Source organism: Somniosus microcephalus, chromosome 7 (genome assembly GCF_052327205.1).
Source record: "Somniosus microcephalus isolate GS21.2 chromosome 7, FLI_Smic_1.0, whole genome shotgun sequence".
Taxonomy (NCBI): domain Eukaryota; kingdom Metazoa; phylum Chordata; class Chondrichthyes; order Squaliformes; family Somniosidae; genus Somniosus; species Somniosus microcephalus.
The window spans coordinates 260949633-260976811 of record NC_140993.1 but is presented as its reverse complement, the minus strand read 5'-3'; the positions used below and the strand labels follow the sequence as shown (position 1 = coordinate 260976811).

At 47.5% G+C, this 27179-nt stretch overlaps 2 protein-coding genes across 2 annotated transcripts in view; one reads left to right on the top strand and one right to left on the bottom strand.

Moving 5' to 3' along the window:
* The window catches only part of sack1a (scaffolding CK1 anchoring protein A), a 25244-nt gene extending 3759 nt beyond the window's left edge, over positions 1-21485 (top strand). Inside the window, 4 exon segments of the mRNA XM_085993678.1 lie at positions 2844-3011; positions 4687-4811; positions 17181-17846; positions 17848-21485. Of these exon segments, the coding sequence (XP_085849804.1) occupies positions 2844-3011; positions 4687-4811; positions 17181-17846; positions 17848-17875 (987 nt within the window). The 3' untranslated portion in view covers positions 17876-21485.
* A 963-nt stretch (positions 21486-22448) lies between these two features.
* c7h8orf76 (chromosome 7 C8orf76 homolog) overlaps positions 22449-27179 on the bottom strand; it is a 42463-nt gene continuing 37732 nt past the window's right edge. Inside the window, 2 exon segments of the mRNA XM_085993680.1 lie at positions 22449-24542; positions 24544-24750. Coding sequence (XP_085849806.1) covers positions 24519-24542; positions 24544-24750 — 231 coding nt within the window. The 3' untranslated portion in view covers positions 22449-24518.

Here is a 27179-nt window from a genome sequence, read left to right as displayed (position 1 = left end):
AGGCCTCGCCTGTCCCTAACTTAGTAACTGCCTTCAGCCCCACAACCCTCCAAGGTCTCTGCTCTCCTCCAAGTCTGGCCTCTTGCACATTCCTGATTTTCATCGCTCCACCACTGGAGGCCGTGTCTTCGGCTGCCTGGACCCTAAGCTCTGGAATTCCCTCCCTAAACCTCTCCACCCCTCCCTCTCCTCCTTTAAGACGCTTCTTAAAAGCCACCTCTATGACCAAGCTTTTGGTCATCTACCCTAATATATGTGGCTCGGTGTCAAATTTTGTTTGTTAACGCTCCTGTGAAGCGCCTTGGGACGTTTTACTATGTTAAAGGCGCTACATAAATGCAAGTTGTTGTCATTATAATGAGGCCCAAAACCAATAACCATACGGGCCTGACACTGAAGGGTTCAGGAGAGCACACCCCTGACTTTGCGGCCGCCTTGGGCTGTATATTTAAAATCACCCCCAAACTTATAAGCACCCAAATGTTTCCAAAGGACTAAATTTTTCAACTTTCCTCCCTGGCGTAAAACTAGCAATGCAGATTGACGGCCCGATGTAGAAATTGCCCCGATTTTCATTTCCATTCATTGAGATGCTTTTTTTTTCCATTTTGGGCACCAAATGTCAACATTTGATGCCAGTAACTAGTGGTGTTCCGCAGGGGTCAGTGCTGGGTCCCCAACTCTTTACAATCTATATTAACGATTTGGAGGAGGGGACCGAGTGTAACATATCAAAGTTTGCAGACGATACTAAGATGGGAGGGAAAGTAGTGAGTGAGGAGGACATAAAAAACCTGCAAGGGGACATCGACAGGCTAAGTAAGTGGGCAGAGATTTGGCAGATGGAATACAATACTGGAAAGTGTGAGGTTATGCACTTTGGCAGGAAAAATCGTAGAGCAAGTTATTATCTTAATGGCAATAAACTGGAAAGTACTGAAGTACAAAGGGATCTGGGGGTCCTGGTACACGAAACTCAAAAGGTTAGTATGCAGGTGCAGCAAGTGATTAAGAAGGCCAATGGAATGTTGGCTTTCATTGCTAGGGGGATAGAATATAAAAATAGGGAGGTATTGCTTCAGTTGTACAAGGTATTGGTGAGGCCGCACCTGGAATACTGCATACAGTTTTGATGTCCATACTTAAGAAAGGACATACTTGCTCTCGAGTCAGTACAAAAAAGGTTCACTCGGTTAATCCCGGGGATGAGGGGATGGACATATGAGGAGAGGTTGAGTAGATTGGGACTCTACTCATTGGAGTTCAGAAGAATGAGAGGCGATCTTATTGAAACATATAAGATTGTGAAGGGGTCGGATCGGGTGGATGCGGGGAAGATGTTCCCGATGATGGGTGAAACTAGAACTAGGGGGCATAGTCTTAGAATAAGGGGTTGCTCTTTCAAAACTGAGATGAGGAGGAACTACTTCACTCAGAGGGTGGTAGGTCCATGGAATATGCTGCCCCAAAAAGCTGTAGAAGCTACATCATTACATAAGTTTAAAACAGAAATAGACAGTTTCCTAGAAGTAAAGGGAATTAAGGGTTACGGGGAGCGGGCAGGAATTTGGACATGAGTCTAGGTTCGGATCGGTCATGGCCCTGTGGGTAGCGGAGCGGGCCCAGGGGCCGTGTAGCCTGATCCTGCTCCTATTTCGTGTGTCTAATTCAGTTAGATTCAGGAGATGGTTCTGTGATAGTGGATTGGCGGTTAGGATCAGATCAGCCATGATCTTATTGAATGGCGGAGCAGGCTCGAGGGGCCGATTGGCCTACTCCTGCTCCTATTTCTTATGTTCTTATTAAGAACCTTGTATCAGTTACAGCATAGCCAGGTGCAGAGTAAAGCTGCCATTACTCTGTCTCAGTAATGTTCCTTATCGATAGGCTCAGGCGTGCTAGCGCAGCAGTGCGACACTATCTCCCACTGCCACTCCGAGCAGTCATAGAATTATAGAATCAAACAGCACAGACCGAGGCCATTCGGCCCATTGTGCCTGTGCCGGCTCTTTGAAAGAGCTCTCCAATTAGTCCCATTCCCCCTGCTCTTTCCTCCATAGCGCTGCAAATTTTTCCTTTTCAAGTATTTATCCAATTCCCTTTTGAAAGTTACTGTTGAATCAGCTTCCACCGCCCTTTCAGGCAGCGCATTCCAGATCACAACTCACTGCGTAAAATAAAATTCTCCTCATCTCCTCCTCTGGCTCTTTTGCCAGTTATCTTAAATCTGTGACCTTTGCTTACCGACCCTCCTGCCACTGGAAACAGTTTCTCCTTACTTACACTAGCAAAACACTTCATAATTTTGAACACCTCTATTAAATCTCCCCTTAACCTTAATACAAAAGCAAAATACTGCAGATGCTGGAAATTGAAATAAAAACTGAAAATGCTGGAAATACTCAGCAGGTCAGGCAGCATCTGTGGAGAGAGAAACAGAGTTAACGTTTCAGGTCGATGACCCTTCGTCAGAACTGGAAAAAGCTGGAGATGGAACAGGTTTTTAAGCAAGGTGGGGGGGGAGGAAAGAACAAAAGGGAAGGTCTGTGATAGGATGGAAGGCAGGAGAGATTAAGAGACATTATTAAGAGAGATTAAGAGATGGTGCAAGGCAAAAGGAGATGGTAATGGGTCAAGTTAAGAAACAAAAGATGGCTCTAGATGAAGTGTAAATAGCACTGGCAGAATGAAAGACAGCTGCCATGTGGGAGAGAGAAAAAAAATATTATCTGCTCTAAGCAGAACAATCCCAGCTTCTCCAGTCTCTCCACATAACTGAAGTCAAAGCATAAAAGTTAAACTTTTGACCATGAAGCTGATGATTCTAACTTTCTCTTCCCCAGCTGATAGCTATTGTGATGGACATATTCACCGACATTGACATCTTCTGTGATGTGCTTGAGGCAGCCAACAAACGCAGGGTCACTGTTTACCTGCTACTAGACCAGCGCTCTTTACAATACTTCACTGAAATGTGTGAAAAACTCCAGATAAAAGACAGCCACCTAAAGGTATGTGTTTTGTCAGCGTTATATTAAAGAAACAAATAATCCAGTTTTAATACTACGCAATACATATATATCTGGGCTCACACATGAATAATGGCCACTTGGTCAAGGCATGGGAGAGTGACCAGTTCTTAAGGAACTGAACCCGGGTAAAACGACAGAGGATGTTGAGAAAAGTGACAAGCCAGAAGCTCAGAGCACAGAAGGTTAAGTGGAGATTCAATAGAGATGTTTAAAATTATGAGGGGTTTTGATAGACCAAATAAGGAGAAACTGTTTCCACTGGCAGGAGGGCCGGTAACCAGAGGACACAGATTTAAGGCGAGGGGGAGATGAGGAGAATTTTATTTTACGCAGCGAGTTGTTATGGTCTATATTTGCTGTATAAAGCCTACTCTGAGTATATTTTCCTCTGTCCCCTGCTATCCTCAAAGTGCTGGGATACTGTCCCATGGGTACCGGTCACCCTCCGGTGTCACACCCAAGTGCCCATTAACAATGTGAACGGGACAGAGAGCGTCAACAGATTGTTCGTGCCTGCCAGGCATCACAGGCCCAAACCTGTCCTCACTCGACGCACACACATTTCCAATAAGGTCACTAAATACCATTTAAAATCTGGAACCCTGGCTGCCCTTTGCCCTTCTTAGCCCAGGAACACTGAAACAAAACAGACATTCACATTTGTATCAGCACAGAAATACCACTTTAAGTAAAATATTTAGAATATCTTTTCGAGTCTATCTTTATTGCTGTCAACCAAATCAAAAGTTACATCTCCAACTTTTTCCAGTTCTGATGAAAGGTCATCGACCTGAAATGACAACTTTGTTTCTCTACAGATGCTGCCTGACCTGCTGAGTATTTCCAGCATTTTCTGTTTTAATTTCAGATTTCCAGCATCCGCAGTATTTGGCTTTTGAAATAGTAACTTGTAGGTATTTGGGTTCACCAGTTGTAGGTGTTGGACGAATGCCTATCAAATAATCGAGGTCGACTCCAGGAGAACAATCAAATAGTTCTTTAATGCAAGAATAATCGAATTCCAACAGCTGGCTGAGATCGGTACGGGAGAGCCATTAAGTAGGTCTTAACCAGACGGAGACGCCATGAGGACTGACTAGTCAGTCCCGGGGATTGTGTCATGACGTCATCGCATTTGCCCGCACTTGGGGCGGTCAACTTGCATTTATACAGCGCGTTTATCGTAGAAAACCATCCTAAGGCGTTTCACAGGAGCGATTATCAGACAAAATTTGACACCGAGCCACATAAAGAGATATTAGGGCAGATGACCAAAAGCTTGGTCAAAGAGGTAGGTTTTAAGGAGTGTCTTAAAGGCGGAGAGGTTTAGGGAGGGAAATCCTGAGCTTAGGGCCCAGGCAGCTGAAGGCACGGCCACCAATGGTGGAGCGATGGAAATCGAGGATGCGCAAGAAGCCAGAATTGGAGGAGCGCAGAGATCTCGGAAGGTTGTAGCTTTGGAGGAAGGTACAGACTAGAATAAACCGCTTATGTCGAAAACCAGCAAGTAGTTGACATGGGACATATAAACCGCAAGTGACACTTTTAACAGTACAAAGTTGACAATGTGCCACTTCTTGTGTCGTTCAAATATAAACTTCTTGTTGCATTCTCTTGATAAGCCCCTCTCTCTCTTGTGTGATGTGTGGTGCAGAACATAGGAGTCCGGCATGTGACTGGTGACCTCTACTGTGCAAAATCAGGAAAGAAGTTCTCAGGCCAAGTTCAGGAAAAGTTTGTCATCATAGACTGCCTGTATGTGTTAGCGGGATCCTACAGGTGAGTGGAACGTTACTCTGCCAACAAGTTCAGTGTGTTTCCAGATAGTGTGAGTAGCAGCAGGTGACATGGGGTTAGGGTTGCCAATCCTCCAGGATTGCCCTGGAGTCTCCAGGAGTAAAAGACTTATTCCAGTCTGTATTCTCCTCTGGCCCTACAACCCACCGAGATCTCTGCCCCTCTTGGACATTGCTCCGAACAAACCCGGGAGAAAAAATCGTAGGAGCGTTAAACAAAAATATGTTTATTTTTAAAATTTTCTTTGAACACTTTTGATTATTAGTTATAAAATATGAGACTTGTGGGGGTAAAAAAGGAAGAATCATCCAATCAGTTAACGAAGAGCCTGTTCGCTTTTCGATTGGCCGTGGGAAGGCGGGACGCCGTGAGCATGGACATGTCGGGCGGCCAATAGCGGGAGAGTGGGGGCAGGGCAGTTGGAGGCAGGAGGTCATGTGACATCAACCGGAGTTGGCAACCCTACATGGGCTGTGTGACAACAGTGGGATAATTTTTTTTTCCCATTGTGGGAATGATAACCGGGTGGTTTCTATAAACGGGCTGTTGACCTAAAACCACAGTCTGTACCTGACTGGCAAGTTGCAGATCTTCTCCAGAATCTCGCAAGGCGAGGAATCATTTGTTGGTCAGTTTTTACTTTAACATTGGGCCGTGTGCCCTTTGCTGACTTTGGGCTGAATTTTAATGGGGAGGTGGGTTGGGAGCGTGGGGTCTCCGAAGTGGTTGGGAAACCCAGGAGAACAGGTTTCCCGCAGGCCTTGTCGAATTTAAGCTAAGGGATTTCACCACTTCAGATTCCCTGTCGACAAGTTCTGTACATTACCGCATAAAAGTAAAAGTTCCATTATTGTAGACCAACAAAATAAGAAAAACCTCCTTCAATTGGCAGCATTTACGGATATTTTTAATCCTGGTATTGATAAGATTTATAAGGAAACATTTTCAGGGAAATGGGGAAAGAGCGGGGGGGAGTGGGAATATTTGGATCGCTCTTTCAAAGAGCCGGCACAGGCACGATGGGCCGAATGGCCTCCTTCTGTGCTGTGCATCGGACCTGGGTGTGAGCAGTGATGTGAGGCTTACCAATTCAACAGCAGGGGAGAGAGGTAAAAAGTAATCAAAGTGTGACGTCACCAGGAAGCAGGTAAGTGATTGGTTGGTGAGTATTTCTCTTTTTTTTTAAACTTTAACTCTGTGGTTTATAGTTTCTAAGGTCTCTCTGGTGTAGCGGGGACTGTTGGTAAACCAGTTAACTGTAGTGTAATTAGTGGGATTGATTGATTTAATTTAAATTCAATTAATTAAAGGGTAAGTCATGGCAGGACAGCCCGGCCACGTGATATGCTCCTCCTGCGATATGTGGGAACTCAGGGACACTTCCTGTGTCCCTGACAACTACATGTGCAGGAAGTGCATCCAGCTGCAGCTACTGACAGACCGCATTGCGGCACTGGAGCTGTGATTGGATGCATACTGGAGCGTTCACGATGCTCAGGACATCGTGAATAGCACGTTTACGGAGTTGGACACACCGCAGGTAGAGGTTGGACAGGAAGAAAGGGAACGGGTGACCAACAGGCAGAGTACTAGGTGCAGGCAGGTAGTGCAGGGGTCCCCTGTGGCCATCCCCCTCTCCAACAGATACACCACTTTGAGTACTGTTGGGGGGGATGGCTTATCAGAGGAAGGCAGCAGCAGCCAACTTCCTGGCACCAGGGGTGGCTCTGCTGCACAGAATGGGGGGAAAAAGAGGGGTAGAGCTATAGTAATAGGGGGAACAGATCAACGGAGGATGCAATCACAACTGCTCTACACTCTGCACTGAATCACTTAGATGGTAAAGAGACCTACATCAGAATGCTGTTCATAAACTACAGCTCAGCATTCAACACTATCGTCCCCAACAAGCTGGCCACCAAACTCCACACTCTTGGCCTGAACACTTCCCTCTGCAACTGGACCCTGGACTTCCTAACAAACAGACCCCAGTCTGTCAAATTAGGTAACCACACCTCCCCCACCCCCCCCCCCCCGACCCTGAACACGGGGGCCCCACAAGGATGTGTGCTGAGCTCCCTCCTCTACTCTCTCTTCACCCACGACTGTGTGGCTGTTCATGGTTCCAACACCATCATCAAGTTTGCGGATGATACCACGGTAGTAGGCCAGTGTGGTAAACCACTTTATCGTTACACTATAGTTATCACTGTTGTATTGTTATCACCGTTGTATCACGATACGAGGTCGCCTCTTGTCGCGCTGTTATACCTGGGCTGACCACCTCCGACTCCGCCCATGGCTCCACCTACCTGCCCAGGTATAAAGGTAGTCGACTGGCTGGTATTCCTCCTTGTTGGACCCGATCACCCACGAGGGTGGGCTCTGTTATTTAGTCAATAAAAACCTTTAGTTACGTTCCTAACTCGTCGCCTTTTATTGGACGAATTGATAGGTATATCAATTTTATTGACTAAATTTTAAAGATGTCTACTACTGGCCAGCCAGAAGCCCTCCCAGAAGCACAGCCACACCAGCCGGCTTGGCTGCAAGCCCTCAAACCACCGTACCTGGATCTAAACCCACAGGCAGCAAACGCAGCCCTCAACTTCAAACACTGGCTGGACTGCTTCGAATCCTACCTGGAAGAATCCGGCGCCCCGCAGAGATCCAAACTAAGACTTCTGAACGCCCAAGCGAGCCCGAGAGTATACGCACTCATACAGGACACGACTACGTACGAGGCCGCTATCAACCTACTGAAACAGCAGTACCGCAGCCCGGTAAATTACATGTACACCAGGCACCTCCTAAGATCCCGCCCGCAACAGCCAGGAGAGTCTGTAGCTGAATTTTTACGGGCGCTAAGAGCACTCGGCAGGAACTGTGACTTTAAAGCGGTGACGGCTGTTGAAAATACGGAAGATAATATCCGCGATGCCTTTGTGAAAGGCCTACGGTCCGACTACTCACGGCAAAGACTGCTTGAAGCTAAAGACCTCGACCTGGACAAAGCTGAAGCCCTCGCTCTCTCCCTGGAGGTGGCCCATCAGGACCAGGAGGCGTTTTCCAGGTACTGCTCACGACCCTGGGACTCGGGCCCGACCCCTACCGCAATACCCTTCGCAGCGCCGCCCCCGGGACCTACCTCAGCGTCGGCGTCCCGGACCCGACCGGGCCCGCCACCCCCGGTACCGGCTCCGACATCGGGCACCCGCGATCGGGCCGCCGGCTGCTTCTTTTGCGGCCAGGAGAAGCACCCGAGGTCGCGCTGCCCAGCCAGGAACTCTACCTGCACAACCTGCAGGAAGAAAGGCCATTTCTCTAAGGCCTGCAGGAGCGGATCTTCAGAGGCCAGCAGTGCCTCATGCGAACTGTGGGGGCGGCCATCTTCTTTCACGGCAACTGAGGCCAGTATCCCCACACGTGAGTCATGGGGGTGGCCATCTTTGATCAAGGCAACCGACCCCAATAGTGCCTCATGTGAGTTATGGGGGCAGCCATCTTCTCCGCCATTTTGTCCTACCTCGTGGGAGACGCCATTTTACCCACCACGCCCGACTGCCACCGGGCCCCCGGACCCGACGACCGCCTCGCCCGCAGACGACAACGACTCGCTTACCTACACGCTAGCCTCCGTCACTCTGGATCAAGCCCGCCCACACCACCTGTCCAAGTCGATGATGGACATCAAAGTAAACGGCCACGCCACGACCTGCCTGTTCGACAGCGGAAGCACGGAGAGCTTCATCCACCCAGACACGGTGAGCCACTACTCCCTCCCTGTCCTGCCAACGCGCAACCGAATCTCGATGGCATCGAGGTCCCACGCCACGGACATTAGCGGCTACTGTGCTGTGACCTTGTCGGTTAAGGGTACAGAGTATAAAAACTTTAAACTCCTCGTCCTCCCCCAGCTCTGCGCTGCCGTCCTACTAGGGCTGGACTTCCAATCCCACCTCCAAAGTGTAACCCTAGCATACGGTGGACCCCTCCCCCCACTCACAGTCGACAACCAGCGAAGGTTAAACCGCGTAACACCTGCAGCCTATCCACCCTCAAGGTGCCGCCACCTTCCCTGTTCGCTAACCTCACCCCCGACTGCAAACCCGTCGCTACCAAGAGCAGGCGGTACAGCGCTGGGGACAGAGCTTTCATTTGCTCTGAGGTGCAGCGTCTCCTGAAGGAGGGCATCATCGAGGGGAGCAACAGCCCCTGGCGTGCCCAGGTCGTGGTCGTTAAGACCGGCGATAAAAATCGCCTGGTCATCGACTACAGCCAGACCATAAACAGATACACCCAGCTGGACGCATACCCACTTCCCCGCATATCTGACATGGTCAATCAGATTGCACAATACCGCATATTCTCGACCATCGACCTTAAGTCGGCCTACCACCAACTCCCTATCCACCCCGAGGACCGCCAGTACACCGCCTTCGAGGCGAATGGGCGCCTATACCACTTCCTTAGGGTCCCCTTCGGTGTCACCAACGGGGTCTCGGTCTTCCAAAGGGAGATGGACCGGATGGTTGACCAGAACGGACTGCAGGCCACATTCCCCTACCTAGATAACGTCACCATCTGCGGCCGCGACCGGCAGGACCACGACGTGAATCTGGAGAAATTCCTCCGTACAGCCCAACGGCTGAACCTCACCTACAATAAGGAGAAATGTGTGTTTAACACCTCGCGCCTTGCCATCCTTGGCTGTGTAGTAGAGAACGGACTCATCGGCCCCGACCCCGAAAGAATGCGCCCCCTCATGGAGCTACCCCTCCCCCACTGCCCTAAGGCACTTAAGAGAACCCTGGGGCTCTTCGCCTACTATGCCCAATGGGTGCCCAATTATGCGGACAAAGCCAGACCCCTCATGAAGTCCACATCCTTCCCCCTTACGGAGGAAGCGTGCGCAGCCTTCTCCCTCATTAAGGGAGACATTGCCAAGGCCACTATGCACGCAGTGGATGAGTCCATCCCCTTCCAAGTCGAGAGCGATGCATCCGACTTCGCCCTAGCCGCCACCCTTAACCAGGAGGGGAGACCGGTGGCCTTCTTCTCAAGGACCCTACAGGGCCCTGAGATCCGACACTCGTCGGTCGAGAAGGAGGCCCAGGCGATTGTGGAGGCGGTACGACGCTGGAGGCACTACCTGGCAGGCAAACGATTTACCCTCCTTACCGACCAACGTTCGGTCGCTTTTATGTTTAATAACAAGCTGAGGGGCAAAATCAAGAATGACAAGATCTTGAGGTGGAGAATCGAGCTCTCCACCTACGATTATGATATCTTGTACCGGCCAGGTAAGCTGAACGAACCCCCCGATGCTCTGTCACGAATTACATGCGCCAGCGCGCAAAGTGATAGACTTCAGACCCTCCACAACGACCTCTGCCACCCCGGGGTCACCAGACTTTACCACTTCATTAAGGCCCGCAACCTGCCCTACTCCATCGAGGAGGTCAGGACCATAACCAGGAACTGCCAGACCTGCGCCGAGTGCAAACCGCACTTCTTTAGGCCGGACAGAGCAAGCCTGATCAAGGCCACCCGCCCCTTCGAGCGCCTGAGCATCGACTTTAAGGGGCCCCTCCCGTCCTCTGACCGTAATGTGTACTTCCTCAACATTGTTGATGAGTACTCCCGTTTCCCCTTTGCCTTCCCCTGCCCAGACATGACCAGTACCACGGTCATTAAATGCCTGAACGACCTCTTCGCCTTGTTCGGGTTCCCAAACTATATACATAGTGACCGGGGCTCCTCTTTCATGAGCGAGGAACTCCGTCAGTTCCTACTAGCGAGAGGTATTGCAGCAAGTAGGACCACCAGCTACAACCCCCAAGGGAACGGCCAGGTGGAAAGAGAGAACGCGACGGTATGGAAGGCCGTCCTCTTAGCCTTAAAGTCTAAGGGCCTCCCAACCTCCCGCTGGCAGGAAGTCCTCCCGACAGCGCTGCACTCCATCCGGTCACTACTTTGCACTGCCGTTAACGCCACCCCCCATGAACGAATGTTTGTTTTCCCCAGGAAGTCGACTACGGGAACCACTCTACCAACCTGGCTGACCTCTCCGGGGCCCGTCTTGCTGCGAAAGCACGTGAGGGCCCATAAAACAGACCCCCTGGTCGAAAGGGTGAACCTCCTGCACGCCAACCCCCAGTACGCCTACGTGGCTTACCGAGACGGGCGGGAGGACACTGTCTCCTTACGAGACCTCGCACCCTCGGGCACTCCGGAGACACCACCTTTACCCCCCCCCACCACCCCCCCAATTCCAGCCCAGGTAGACGGCATGCCGGAACCCCACGAGCCTTCGCCGACCACGCAGACACCAGCACTAACACCGGATAATGCAGCACCGCCGCTGCGACGATCGGAGAGGCTTACGAGGCCTCCGGACAGACTGACATACCAGAACTGGTAGTACACTTCACCCCGCCGGACTCAAATCTAAACAAGGGGTGAATGTGGTAAACCACTTTATCGTTACACTATAGTTATCACTGTTGTATTGTTATCACCGTTGTATCACGATACGAGGTCGCCTCTTGTCGCGCTGTTATACCTGGGCTGACCACCTCCGACTCCGCCCATGGCTCCACCTACCTGCCCAGGTATAAAGGTAGTCGACTGGCTGGTATTCCTCCTTGTTGGACCCGATCACCCACGAGGGTGGGCTCTGTTATTTAGTCAATAAAAACCTTTAGTTACGTTCCTAACTCGTCGCCTTTTATTGGACGAATTGATAGGTATATCAGCCAGATCACCAACAACGATGAGTCAGCCTACAGGGAGGAGGTCCAGCATCTCGTGAAGTGGTGCGCCGATAACAACCTGGCCCTTAACATCAAGAAAACCAAAGAAATCATTGTGGACTTCAGGAAGTCTAAAGGCGGAAGTCACACCCCCATCCACATCCATGGGGCTGTGGTGGAAAGGGTGGACAGCTTTAAGTTCCTCGGAGTCCACATCACGGAAGACCTCTCCTGGTCCCTCAATACCCCCTCTCTGGTAAAGAAGGCCCAGCAGCGCCTATATTTCCTAAGGAGGCTGAAGGGATGTAACCTGTCACCCCTGATCCTCTCTAACTTTTACCGCTGCACAATAGAGAGCATCCTGACGAACTGTATCACAGTATGGTATGGCAGCTGTAGCTACTATGACCGGAAAGCCCTGCAGCGGGTAGTCAAAACTGCCCAACGCATTACCGGCACCCGGCTACCGACCATAGAGCACATCTACCAGAAACGCTGTTTACAGAGGTCACGGACCATCATCAAAGACCCTACCCACCCCAGCCACAGTCTGTTCGCCCTCCTGCCATCTGGGAGACGCTACAGATGCATTTGCACCCGAACGACCAGATTTAGGAACAGCTTCTTTCCCAGGGCTGTCATCCTACTGAACTCCACTAATAAACTCTAAAGCTTGCATATCTGCCAATGCACTTTAGTATGGTTATGTTTATGTTAATGTATTACAAGCCAAATGAATGTTGAATGTTTAAATGTCTTAATCTAAATGTACACTCTCGGGAGCCGCAAGCCTACATTTCGTTGTACTGCACTTGTGCACTAACAATGACAATAAAGTTGATTATGATTATGATTCAATTGTAAGGGGAATAGATAGGCGTTTCTGCGGCCGCAAACGAGACTCCAGGATGGTATGTTGCCTCCCTGGTGCAAGGGTCAAGGATGTCTCCGAGCGGCTGCAGAACATCTTGGAAGGGGAGGGTGAACAGCCAGTTGTCGTGGTGCATATAGGCACCAACGATATAGGTAAAAAGCGGGATGAGGTCCTAAAAGCGGAATATAGGGAGTTAGGAGATAAATTAAAAAACAGGACCTCAAAGGTAGTAATCTCAGGATTGCTACCAGTGCCACGTGCTAGTCAGAGTAGAAATACAAGGATACCTAAGATGAATACGTGGCTAGAGGAATGGTGCCAGGGGGAGGGATTCAAGTTCCTGGGACATTTGAACCGGTTCTGGGGGAGGTGGGACCAGTTCAATCCGGACGGTTTGCACCTGGGCAGGGCTGGAACTGATGTCCTAGGGGGAGTGTTTGCTAGTGCTGTGGGGGAGGGTTTAAACTAAAATGGCAGGGGGTTGGGAACCTGAGCAGGGAGACAGAGGAAAGGGAAACAAGGGTAAAAGCAAAAGATAGGAAGGAGAAAAACAAAAGTGGCAGTCAGAGAAATCAACGGTTTAAATCAAACATGGCCACAGTAAATAATAATTCTAATAGGTCTAAGAGCGTTAAAAAAACAAGCCTGAAGGCTTTGTGTCTTAATGCGAGGAGCATTTGTAGTAAGGTGGATGAATTGGCTGCGCAAATAGAGGTAAACGAATATGATTTGGTTGGGATTACGGAAACGTGGCTGAAGGGGCCAAGACTGGGAACTCAACATTCAGGGGTATTTGATATTCAGGAAAGATAGGCAAAAAGGAAAGGGAGGTGGGGTAGCATTACTGGTTAAAGAAAGGATTAACACAATTGTAATGAAGGATATTAGCTCTGATGATGTGGAATCTGTATGGATAGAATTGAGGAATACTAAGGGGAAAAAACGTTAGTGGGAGTGGTATATAGACCTCCAAACAGTAAGGCGGAGGTTGGGGATGGCATTAAAAGGGAAATTAAAGAAGCGTGCAATAAGGGCACAGCAGTCATCATGGGCGACTTTAATCTACATATAGATTGGGCCAACCAAATGAGTAACAATACTGTGGAGGAGGAATTCCTGGAGTGTTTACGGGATGGTTTCCTGGACCAATATGTCGAGGAACCAACCAGAGATCAGGCCATCTTAGACTGGGTATTATGTAATGAGAAAGGACTAATTAGCAATCTTGTTGTATGAGGCCCCTTGGGTCAGAGCGATCACAATATGATAGAATTCTTCATTAAGATGGAGAATGAAGTAGTTGACTCAGAGACTAGGGTCCTCAATTTAAATAAAGGAAACTACGATGGTCTGAGGAGCGAGTTGGGTAGGGTTGATTGGGGAATGGCACTCAAAGGGTTGACGGTGGATAGGCAATGGCAAACATTCAAAGGCCGAATGGATGAGCTACAGAATTTGTTCATCCCAGTTTGGCATAAAAATAAAACAAAAAAGGTGACTCAACCGTGGCTAACAAGGGAAATTAGGGATAGCATAAGATCCAAGGAGAGGACATATAAATTGGCCAGAAAAAGCAATAATCCTGAGGATTGGGAGCAGTTTAGGATTCAACAAAGGAGGACAAAGGGATTAATTAAGAAAGGGAGAATAGAATATGAGAGTAAGCTTTCAGGGAACATAAAAACTGACTGTAAAAGCTTTTATAGATATGTGAAGAGAAAAAGATTGGTGAAGTCAAGCGTAGGTCCCTTGCAGTCAGAATCAGGGGAATTTATCACGGGGAACAAAGAAATGGCAGACCAACTAAATACATATTTTGGTTCTGTCTTCACAAAGGAGGGCACAAATAACCTCCCAGAGATGTCGGGGAACATAGGGTCTGATGAAAGGGTGGAACTGAAAGAAATCAGTATTTGTAGGGAAATGGTGTTAGGAAAATTGATGGGACTGAAGGCCGATAAATCCCCAGGGCCTGATAATCTACATCCCAGGGTACTTAAGGAAGTGGCCCTAGAAATAGTAGATGCATTGCTGGTCATCTTCCAGAACTCGATAGACTCTGGAACAGTACCCATGGATTGGAGGGTAGCTAATGTTACCCCACTATTCAAAAAAGGTGGTAGAGAAAAAGCGGGGAATTATAGACCGGTAAGCCTGACATCGGTAGTGGGGAAAATGCTAGAGTCCATTATAAAAGATGTAATAGCAGAGCACTTGGAAAGCAGTGACAGGATCGGACAAAGTCAACATGGATTTACAAAAGGTAAATCATGCTTGACTAATCTACTGGAATTTTTTGAGGATGTAACTGGTAAAATAGATAAGGGAGAACCAGTGGATGTGGTATATTTGGACTTTCAGAAGGCTTTCAATAAGGTCCCACATAAGAGATTAGCGTGCAAAATTAAGGCACATGGGATTGGGGGCAAGGTATTGACTTGGATAGAGAACTGGTTGGCGGACAGAAAGCAAAGAGTTGGAATAAACGGGTCATTTTCCGAGTGGCAGGCAGTGACTAGTGGAGTACCGCAAGGATCGGTCCTAGGACCCCAGCTGTTCACAATATATATTAATGATCTGGACGAGGGAATTGGATGTAATATCTTCAAATTTGCAGACGACACAAAGCTGGGTGGGAGGGTATGCTGTGAGGAGGATGTCGTGAAACTCCAGTACGATTTGGACAGGTTGGGTGATTGGGCAGAAACATGGCAAATGCACTATAATGTGGATAAATATGAGGTTATCCACTTTGGTGGCAAAAACAGGAAGGCAGATTATTATTTGAATGGCAATAGATTGGGAGAAGGGGAAGTGCAAAGAGACCTGGGTGTTCTTGTGCACCAGTCGCTGAAGGTAAGCATGCAGGTGCAGCAGGCAGTTAAGAAGGCAAATGGTATGTTGGCCTTCGTAGCGAGAGGGTTTGAGTACAGGAACAAGGATGTCTTGCTGCAGTTGTACAGGGCCTTGGTGAGACCACACCATGAGTATTGTGTGCAGTTTTGGTCGCCTTATCTGAGGAAGGACGTTCTTGCCATGGAAGGAGTGCAGCGAAGATTCACCAGGCTGATACCTGGGATGGCAGGAATGACGTATGAGGAGACATTGTGTCGATTGGGCTTATACTCACTGGAGTTTAGAAGATTGAGAGGGGATCTCATCGAAACCTATAAAATTCTGTCAGGCCTGGACAGACTAGATGCAGGAAGGATGTTTCTGATGGCCGGGGAGTCCAGATCCAGGGGTCATAGTTTAAGGATAAGGGGTAAGCCATTTAGGACTGAAATGAGGAGGAATTTCTTCACCCAGAGAGTGGTGAACCTGTGGAATTCTCTGCCACAGAGGGCGGTGGAGGCCAGTTCATTAAATATATTCAAGAAGGAGTTAGATATATTTCTTAAGGCTAAAGGGATCAAGGGATATGGGGATATGGGGAGAAGGCAGGGACAGGGTACTGAATTTGGATGATCAGCCATGATCTCATTGAATGGCGGAGCAGGCTCGAAGGGCCGAATGGCCTACTCCTGCTCCTATCTTCTATGTTTCTATGTAAGATTCTATGATGCAAATAGGATTGGATCCCTGATCTGTGCGGGAATCACTGGGGGTGGGTGGGTGGGTGGGGAGATTTTAATGATCGGGAGACTGATCAGCGCACACTCCGCCCACTCCAGTCCTAAATTGGAGATCGGAGTCCGATGTGTGTCACAGGGCCCCACTTTGCATATTTAAACGGCCCACCGCTTGTAACAGCAGCTGCCCAGCAGAAGTCCCCTTTAAAAATGGCGGCAGCTGAAAGTGCTGTCATTAACAGGGTGGTTTAGCTGACCGACCCGATTTTGAGAACCTTTGCTGCTCCGTTAATACGGATTAAAATGGGCCCCACTTTGGTTCTGTGAAAATTAAACTGAAATTCTAATTAGACATTCTGATATATTATTAAGGGATTAGCACTCACATTTCTCTTTAATCTTCTTCTGCTCTTGTGTCAGCTATGGCGCAGCTGTAGCACTCTCGCCTGTGAGTCAGACGGTCGTGGGTTCATGTCACGCTCCAGAGACTTGACCTAGGCTGACGCTGCTGTGCAGTACTGAGGGAGTGCCGCATTGTCGGAGGTGCCGCCTTTCAGATGAGGAAAGACTTTTGCTTTTATATCGCTCCTCTCACCACCCCACGCCGTCCCAAAGCGCTTTACGGCCAATTGAGCACTTTTGAAGTGTAGCCTCTGTTGAAATGTAGGGAAATATGGCAGGCAGCCAATTTGCAAGCTCTCACAAACAGCAATAAGATAATCTGTTTTTAGTGATGTTGGTTGAGGGATAAATGATGGCCAGTACACCAGGGATAGCTCCCCTGCTCATCTTCAAAATAGTGCCCTGGGATCTTTTACGTCCACCTGAGAGCAGAGACAGGGCTCCGGTTTAACATCTCGTGCGAAAGACGGCACCTCTGACAGTGCCGCACTCCCTCAGCACTGCACTGGGGGTGTCAGCCTAGATTTTGTGCTCTAGTCTCTGGGCTGGGACTTGAACCCACGACCTTCAGACTCCGGGGCGAGTGTGCGATCCGCTGAGCCACAGCTGACACCGTATGCAGCAAAAATAACATTAGAAAAGCACATTTACCTTCAATTGGCAAATTGTGTAGCAAGATATATTAAGCATTTTATTATTTTGTTTCAGTAAAACTTTGATCTCTTTTCTCTTGGGACTTTTTTTACAGTTTTACTTGGTTATCAGGGCAAGTGCACAAGAACTTCATCACCCTCTTTTCAGGGCACGTTGTCGAACGTTTTGATGAGGAGTTCCGCAGGCTCTATTCTCAGTCTAAGCCGGTAAACGAATTCAGCGCAACGCAAGCAGCGACTTGTTCCCTTCCGCACAACTTCCTGAAAGCCAGCGCCGGCCCGCTCGTCATGTGGCCGGAAAGTCGCGATACCCAATCGGACGCCTTCAGCAGCCTGTCCAGCTGCAGCGGGCCGCTCGGCGCCCTTCACTTCCAGCCGTCGCCGTTCGCGAGTGGCAAAGCTGAGCACCTTCACAACCAGAGACACGACAGGGCTGCCCCTCAGCACAGGGCGTTGTACACGCCGCTTCTCCAGCAGAGGAACTACCCCTTCCTGGTCACCGGCCTCGAAAGACTGTGTTCTAGTCCAGCTGACCACTACCTCAAAGAAACACCGAAGCCGGCGATGCGTCCCAAAAATGTCAATGTGCTAAGAGCTCAGAGGGAGGAGTCGCAGAACGTATCACGACTGTTGCCAATCGGGCAACATCACTGGCTGTCAGACACTAGACACTGCTTCAACCCAGAGCAAAGCAACAAAGGAAAATACTCAATGGACTTCCTGTTTAGACCAAACAACCTGATGGATCCCAAGCACTTCAGCAAGATATGAAAAGCACTTGAAGCAATGAAAATGAAAGTTTTTTGAAGCAAATGAAGAAAATTTTATTTGCATGTAGTGTTACAGAAATATAAATCCATCTACAGGGGTGGACACTCGTTTTGCTGAACCAAAATCCTGAAGTTCTGGACTAAAATTATTTTTAAGGTCGCCATCATGCGTGACTCTCGTGATATGTCCATTCTCGATCAAAGGCCAAAACAGCCACTCTCTGTCCCTGTGGATTCTTCGCTCTGTCCATATGTGTATCTGGTTTTCGCTCTTTCTATTCCAGTATCTGTTCTCTTTCTCTGTGTGTGCATGTTTTTCTCTCTCTCGTTCCCTGTACATATCCGTTGTAAGAACATAAGAACGTAAGAAATAGGAGCAGGAGTCGGCCATATGGCCCCTCGTGCCTGCTCCGCCATTCAATAAGATCATGGCCGATCTTCGACCTCAAATCCATTTCCCCGCCCTGATCCCCATATCCCTTGTTTTCCTTAGTGTCCAAAAAACTATCTCAGTCTTGAATATACCCAACAACTCAGCATCCACAGCCCGCTCGCGTAGAGAATTCCAAAGATTCACAACCCTCTGAGTGAAGAAATTTCTCCGCATCTCAGTTCTCTCTCTCTATCTGTGAAGATAATTTGTTTTTAGTGCTTTTAGTGCACAGCTTTGGTTGCCATGGCACACGTTGGATATTCAGGCACGTACCCAATTTCCCAATGTGTTCCTGGCATGTGAAACTCTGCTCCACGAGTGTTAGCCATGAAAATTTACCATGTCTGTGATTCACTTCTTCTCTGTCCTGCTGTGCTTTTCTGTGTACTTCAGCACTGTGAATTGCGCTCTCTCTCATGTGCTTATTCGTATCTTTGATTCTTTCTGTGTATTGTATACACCTGTGATTATCTCGCCCTCTGTTTGCTTCGAATACTATTTGTTGCATTGCATATTTATGTTTTTCTCTCTCTCTCTCTGATTCACCGTTCAGCCTGCTACTCGCACTCTATTCCTAATGAGCTACATGTGGTTAACACACTGGACAGCATCGGTCTAGCACAGACCAGCTAATTTAGAACAGGTATGAAATCTGGAAGAGTCTTGGTCCTTATAGCTTGACGTGGTGTGCATTCATCCACCCAGTGATTGTGGTGGGAAAAGAAAGAGGACCAAAAATAAAAGAGTTAAAAATAGCTCACCCTGCATCCTATGTTAATGACCAAAGTCAACAATCGAGTAATGACATGCCGCAATTGGGAATCTGTAAGTAATTAAAGTAACTAACTTCTCGTCTACTTCTTCCAACCTCTGTTGTGGTTGTAATGAATTGTGAACATGTTTTATGTTGTAATAGTTGGCAACAGAAAGGTCGGCTCCATTATCATCTAGCGTGTGGTCTTATATTGGGTTATGTATGGAACGTTTCTATCGATTATGCATGAGAGTTATAAGTGTATCATATAGCCAAGGTATAAGAAGCTGTCATAAATCACTATACTGATTTGAAATAGGGGACTCATCACTAGATTTAGCATTGGGCAGAGTAAAATCCTTCTAGCTTACTTCAGTATCATTTTTTGAACACATTAAATATATGTACCCTCATATGGGGGAAAACCGAATTTGACTGTACAATGCAGTGACTTTGGAGACAGCTCACATGGACACTTCTTGCCCTCATCTACACATCAATGTTTTTTAACATTCCACCTTACTCCCCAAAGCCTTTCCACCATCTACAAGCCACAAGTCAGGAGTGTGATGGAATACTCTCCACTTGCCTGGATGAGTGCAGCTCCAACAACACTCAAGAAGCTCGACACCATTCAGGACAAAGCAGCCCGCTTGATTGGCACCCCATCCACCACCTTAAACATTCACTCCCTCCACCACCGGCGTACCGTTGCTGCAGTGTGTACCATCTACAAGATGCACTGCAGCAACTCGCCAAGGCTTCTTCGACAGCACCTCCCAAACCCGCGACCTCTACCACCTAGGACAAGGGCAACAGGCGCACGGGAACACCACCACCTCCAATTTCCCCTCCAAGTCACACACCATCCTGACTTGGAAATATATCGCCGATCCTTCATCGTCGCTGGGTCAAAATCCTGGAACTCCCTCCCTAACAGCACTGTGGGGAGTACCTTCACCACACGGACTGCAGCGGTTCGAGATGGCAGCTCATCATAATTTAACTATAAAAATAATTATTTTTCTTAGGCAGTCCCTCGGAACCGAGGATGACTTGCTTCCACACTAAAAATGAGTTGTCAGGTGACTGATGAGTCCAATGTGGGACCTACAGTCTGTCACAGGTGGGGCAGACGGTGGTTGAAGGGGCGGGCGGGGTGCTTGGGTTGACGTGCGCTCCTTCCGCTGTTGGCGCTTGGCTTCTGTTTGCTCCCGGCGAAGAGACTCGAGATGTTCACAGAAACATAGAAGATAGGAGCATGAGTAGGCCATTCGGCCCCTCGAGCCTGCTCCGCCATTAAATGAGATCATGGCTGATCATCCAAATTCAGTACCCTGTCCCTGCTTTCTCCCCATATCCCTTTAGCCTTAAGAAATATATCTAACTCCTTCTTGAATATATTTAATGAATTGGCCTCAACTGCCTTTTGTGGTAGAGAATTCCACAGGTTCACGCCTTCCCGGATGCTTCTCCTCCACTTTGTGCGGTCTTGGGCCAGGGATTCCCAGGTGTCGGTGGGGATGTTGCACTTTTTCAAGGAGGCTTTGAAGGTGTCCTTGAAGCGCTTCCTCTGCCCACCTGGGGCTCTCTTGCCGTGCCGGAGCTCCGAGTAGAGCGCTTGTTTTGGGGAAGTCTCGTATCGGGCATGCGATGTGACCCGTCCATCGGAGCTGATTGAGCGTGGTCAAAGCTTTGATGCTGGCCTGAGCGAGAACCCTGACGTTGGTGCGCCTATCCTGCCAATGGATTTGCAGGATCTGTATATTAAATAACCACTGAATCATTTTTGTAGCTTGCTAACAATTTTTTTAATACAGAATACCTCTGCATTTTTTTTTGCACTACTTTCTTCTACTTGCAACTATTGATGATGTACGAGCAACTGAACACTTTGTTTTGTGCTTGCCAAATACTGCATTCATTTAACAGTCTTCTCAAGGGGAAACCAGGGATGGCCAACAAATGTCAGCCTTGCCAGTGACACCCACATCAAAAAGTATCATGTTCTTAAATCCTTTTCTCTGGGATTTTTCTATTCCATACTCTAATAAAAACACATTAGCTATGATTGTATGAAGTGGCAAATCTGGATTCAGATGATTCCTTGTTTAATTTGGTAGCGACCCTGTATTCCACTTCAAAGACATCTGAAAAGAAAATTAATTCCCCAAGCATCTGGGTTGCAGTTGTGTATTTAGCAGAAATGCATTCTTGCTTTCCCTGTTGATGAAATCCTTATTTCCTTTGTGAGGGAGAAAACATCAGGTTGCCAGATCTTGCGGTCAATATTCCCATCCTGCACATTAATCAAATCTCCTGAACGGACACTCAATTTTGGGACCTCCAGCCACTGATGGCAGGAAACTAAGGGGTGGAGGCGAATGCGCTAAGATATAAATGTTTCCTTCATATGCAAATACATAGTTGACAAAGATTGCACAGTGGGGGAGGCAGCCCACGCAGGAGGCAGTGCAGCTTACGGGGGATGTGGCTCTAGACTCAACTAATCCAAGGCTCTCCTGGCCGTCCTCCCACCCCTCCGTAAGCTTCAGCTCCTCCAACACTCTGCTGCCCGTATCCCAACTCGCACCAAGTCCCGTTCACCCATCACCCCTCCTGTGCTCGCAAAGGTAAGTTTTGAGGAGCATCTTAACAGGAGAGGGGTAGCAACACAGAGAGGTTTAGGGAGGGAATTCCAGAGCTTAGTGCCTGGGTGGCTGAAGGCACGGCCGCCAATGGCGGAGCGAAGAAAATCAGGGATGCGCAAGACGCCACAATTGGATGAACACAGAGATCTTGGAGGGTTGGAGGTGGTTCCAGAGATAGGGAGGGGTGAGGCCATGGAGGTCCCAATTCCATCTTAAATGTTACAGACTCTATCCCAACAGCCCTGTGATTAAACATTCCATGCTCTAATAACGATCTGCATGAAATCTTTTCTAACTTCTCTCTTCGTGTGCTAATTCTGAATCCATGCCCCCTTATTACCAATTCTCCAGCCAGCAGAAACAATCTTTATTTGCCCTCTCAAAACCTTTCATTATTTTGAAAGCCTCTGTTAGGTCCCAATTAAAATTAGGTCTCTATTGAAATTAGAGCCAGGCCGTTCAGGGGTGATGTCAGGAAGCACTTCTTCACACAAAGGGTGGTGAAAATCTGGAACTCTCCTCAAAAAGCTGCTGAGGCCGGGGGTCAATTGAAATGTAAAAACTGAGATCGATGGATTTTTGTTAGGCGAGGGTATTAAGGGTTACGGAACCAAGGCAGGTAGATGGGAGTTAAGATGCAGATCAGCCATGATCTAATTGACTGGTGGGACTGGCTCGAGGGGCTGAATGGCGTACTTCCCTCGCAATTCTAATAGAATTAAAGACTTACAGGCTATTAAGCAGGAATAACAGACAAAGGAAAATATAATTAAAAACCCTTACTCTTTTCTGATCAGTGAAAAATGCCCCAATGGAGGTGTACTTCCCCTGCATACTTTACAGATCCAGGATATTCCACAACATACATGTTACACACATTACTGGTCGAGCTCCTGATCCCGCTATTTTTATGGTCCTAACTTTTATGCAGCTCGGGACTTAAATTCATTCGAACCGATTCTCACCCAGCGCCGGACACATGGATTTGCAGCAGGAGTTGCTTGATGGAGATCAGGTGTGAAAATCTAGACCTGGGAGTGCCAAGGGTAAATGTAGTGTGTAAATATAGCCTAGCGTGATCCTAGCGAAGACCTACACAAACCTGGCATCAAACCTGGGATCACCTTGGTTCTGTAGGACTCCTGCTGCTCACTACATAAACTCAGTGAACCATCTGGTGAGCTGGGATGGGGCCTGTTGTCTTCTGCTGCTGCCAGAGGACAACTAGGAGTCTGTTCGCTCTTGTAATGTAGCAGCTCTCTGTAATTAGCATTTGGCTTCTTGACATAAAGCATCTCTATAGAGCCTTTCACAACCTCAGTACAGCCAATAAAGTACTTTGGAAGCGTAGTCACTGTTGTACAGGAAACTCTCGTTTAAACAGCACCTAAATATCCGGAATTCTCTATTAACTGGCAAAATTCATACTCCAAAAACAACACCTCAGTAACCGGAAATGTTGCTGAGTCCGAGTCTCCCGCGGTGGCCGAGTTAGTCAGTGGGGGTAGTTCTCCAAACTGCCACTACTTGGCTTCTTGGCGCTGTCGGAAGTCCGAACACCTCAATAACAGGAGTCTGACTCTCCCGCGCTGTATACAGTCATTTACTGTATAAGTTTTGTTTTACTTTTAAGTAATTAAAGCGTTATGGATTACCCTCAACTGGCAGTACTGCACTTAATCAAGCATCTCCCACCATCCATTTAACACAACATTCTGTAGGTGAGTACCCAATTACTGTATACTGCACATTTCTTGATTTTTTTATTTTTTGTTTGTTAAAAATAGCCTCGGTAGATAACCCTCTCCGTCATCCGGAATTTTTAATCAACCGGCACCATCCAAAGAGTTTCCTGTAATGTGGGAAATGCGGCAGCCAATTTGTGCACAGCAAGCTCCCACAAGCAGCAATGTGGTAATGACCAGATAATCTGGTTTAAAAAATTTTTTTTTTAAGTGATGTTGGTTGAGGGATAAATATTGGCCAGGACACCGGGGAGAACTGCCCTGCTCTTCAAAATAGTGCCGTGGGATCTTTTGCATCCACCTTGAGAGCAGTTTAACGTCTCATCTGAAAGACGGCACCTCCGACAGTGCGGCACTCCCTCAGCCTGGATTTTTGTGCTCAAGTCTCTTGGTGTGGGACTTGAACCCACGACCTTGTGACGCAGAGGCGAGAGAGCTGCCCACTGAGCCACGGCCGAGCTATGTATGTATTTACCGCAAGATGGCATATATACAAATCAACTCATCATGAAGGTGTATTAGAAAATTATAAAACAGCTTTAGTTTAGAGAAATTATTAGAGTAGCTGACTGCCTTTTCACTGCCCACTTTCCTACATTAAGAAAAATATAAATAAAACCAAAATAAAAAAAACCCAGTAAAAAAACAGAAAAATGAGCTTCCAGAGCATCTTAAATATACGTTAATCTCACAGTACATGAACATTGCTCTTCACACTGGCTACTGAGCTTATATCAGCGACTCTATTGTAATAAAATCCCATCATAGCAAGACAGCTCACTGAAGAAACCAGTCAGTGACATCAATGACTGGATTCTGGTATGTAAAGTGTATGATATTGGTGAGGTCTGCAGAGGTGAAGTACGAACTAGTGATTTCTTCCACACCAGTCAGCGTTTTTAACAACTCCCACTTCTGAAGTCTGCAGGAGCCAGTTGCTTCAGCAAGTTTGCGAAATTCAAGATCAGCGTTTGCTCCAGTCCATCAAAAGTCCGTGTTTTTGCTTGATACTTTATTTCAGCACAGTTCCTCAATTGTCCACTATGAACACAGGGTTACTGCCACAGTCCCTGGCAGAGCTCAAACCATGCGCACGTTATCCAATGATTTTTTTCTCCTCCCCACCTTGCTTCACTCCGGATATGGGACAGTAGAAGGATTCGCATCTGAGCTTCTTAAACCACCTCTCCTCAAAATTGGAGCCTGACTCAATGTCAACGCAGGTGAGTGAGGATGAATTCGGAAAAGCTACAGACCTTTCAGTCTCGGCACCATTTTTAAACCTGTCTGGCAACAGATCCTCCCCCATCGCCTAAGAGAGAGGAAAGACAGACTTTTAATATTTACATTAAAAAAAGCGAAATACTTTATTTACAATATAGATATCACAGAATCATACAGCACAGAAGGAGGCCATTCATCCCATCATGCCTGTGCAGGCTCTTTGAAGGAACTATCCAATTGGTCCCATTCCCCCTGCTCTTTCCCCAATCGCTCTGCAAATCTTTCCTTTTCAAGTATATATCCCTTATGAAAGTTAATATTGAATCTGCTTTCACTGCCTTTCAGGCAATGCATTCCAGATCACAACAACTTACTGCGTAAGAAAGTGTCTCATTTCCCTCCTGGATTTTTTTGCCAATTATCTTAAATATATCAGTATTTACAGTAGAGGATGAGGATAGCATGCCGGAAATCCCAAGGAAACTAATATTGAATCAGGGACTCAACAAAATAAGCGTAAGCAAAATAACAATAATGAAGCAAATAATGACACTAAAGAGTGACAAATTCCCAGGGCCAGAAGATTTCCATCCCAGGGTTTTAAAGGAAGTAGGTGAGCACATTGCAGATACCCTAACTATAATCTTCCAAAGTTCTCTTGATTCAGGAACCATTCCTTTAGGTTGGAAAATTGCGCATGTCACTCCGCTATTTAAGAATGGTGAGAGAGGGAAACCAGGGAATTATAGACCAGTTAGTCTAACGTCTGTTGTCGGGAAATTACTAGAGTCTATAATTAAGGCTGAACACCGTGAAAATTTTCTGCTGATCAGGAAGAGCCAGCATGGATTTGTAAAGGGTAGGTCATGCCTGACAAACCTGATTGAATTTTTTGAAGAGGTGACTAAAGTAGTGGACAGGGGAATGTCCATGGATGTTATTTATATGGACTTCCAGAAGGCATTTGATAAAGTTCCTCATACGAGATTGTTAACTAAGGTTGAAGCCCATTGAATTGATGGCAAATTATTGACCTGGTTAGGAAATCGGCTGAGCGGCAGGAGACAGAGGGTAGGGATAATGGGCAGGTACTCTAATTGGCAGGATGTGACTAGTGGTGACCCGCAGGGATCTGTGTTGGGGCTTCAACTATTCACAGTGTTTATTAACGACTTAGATGATGGGATAGAAAGCCAAATATCCAAATTTGCCAATGACACAAAGATAGGTGGCATTATAGGCAGTGTAGATAAAAGCATAAAATTATAAAGGGATATCGATAGAGTAAGTGAATGGGCAAAACTGTGGCAAATGAATTTCAATGTAAGCAAATGTGAGGTCATCCTCTTTGGACCTAAAAAGGATAGAACAGAGTACTTTCTAAATCCAGTGGAGGTCCAAAGAGACGTGGGAATCCAGTTACAACAACAACAACTTGTATTTATATAGTGCCTTTAACATAGTAAAAAGTCCCATGGCGCTTCACAGGAGTATTATAAGACAAAAAATTTGACACCAAGCCACATAAGGAGAAATTAAGGCAGGAAGAGTTAGGTTTTAAGGAGCGTCTTAAAGGAGGAGAGAGAGGTAGAGAGGCGGAGAGGTTTAGGCAGGGAATTCCAGAGCTTAGGGACTAGGCAACAGAAGGCACAGCCACCAATGGTTGAGCAATTATAATCAGGGATGCTCAAGAGGGCAGAATTAGAGGAGCGCAGATATCTCGGGAGGGATTGTGGGGCTGGAGGAGATTACAGTGATAGAGAGGGGCGAGGCCATGGAGGGATTTGAAAACAAGGATGATAGTTTTGAAATCGAGGCGTTGCTTAACAGGGAGCCAATGTAGGTCAGCGAGCACAGGGGTGATGGGTGAACGGGACTTGGTGTGAGTTAGGACACAGGCAGCTGAGTTTTGGATGACCTCAAGTTTACGTAGGGTAGAATGTGGGAGGCCAGCCAGGAGTGCGTTGGAATAGTCAAGTCTAGAGGTAACAAAGGCATGGATGAGGGTTTCAGCAGCAGATGAGCTGAGGCAGGGTGGAGACGGGTGATGTTACAGGGGTGGAAGTAGGCGGTCTTTGTTATGCTGCGGATAACTGGTCGGAAGCTCATTTCAGGGTCAAATATGACACCAAGGTTGCGAACAGTGTGGCTCAGCCTCAGACAGATGTTAGGGAGAGGGATGGAGTCAGTCGCTAGGGAACGGAGTTTGTGGCGGGGACCGAAAACAATGGCTTCGGTCTTCCCAATATTTAATTGGAGAAAATTTCTGTTCATCCAGAACTGGATGTCGGACAAGCAGTTTGACAATTTAGACACCGTGGAGGGTTTGAGAGAAGTGGTGGTGAGGTAGAGCTGGGTGTCGTCAGGGTACATGTGGAAACTGACGCTGTGTTTTCGGATGATGTCGTCAAGGGGCAACATGTAGATGAAAACATTAAAATGTCATGAACAGGTACAGAAAATAATCAAAAAGGCTAATGGAATGCTGGCCTTTATATCTAGAGGACTAGAATACAA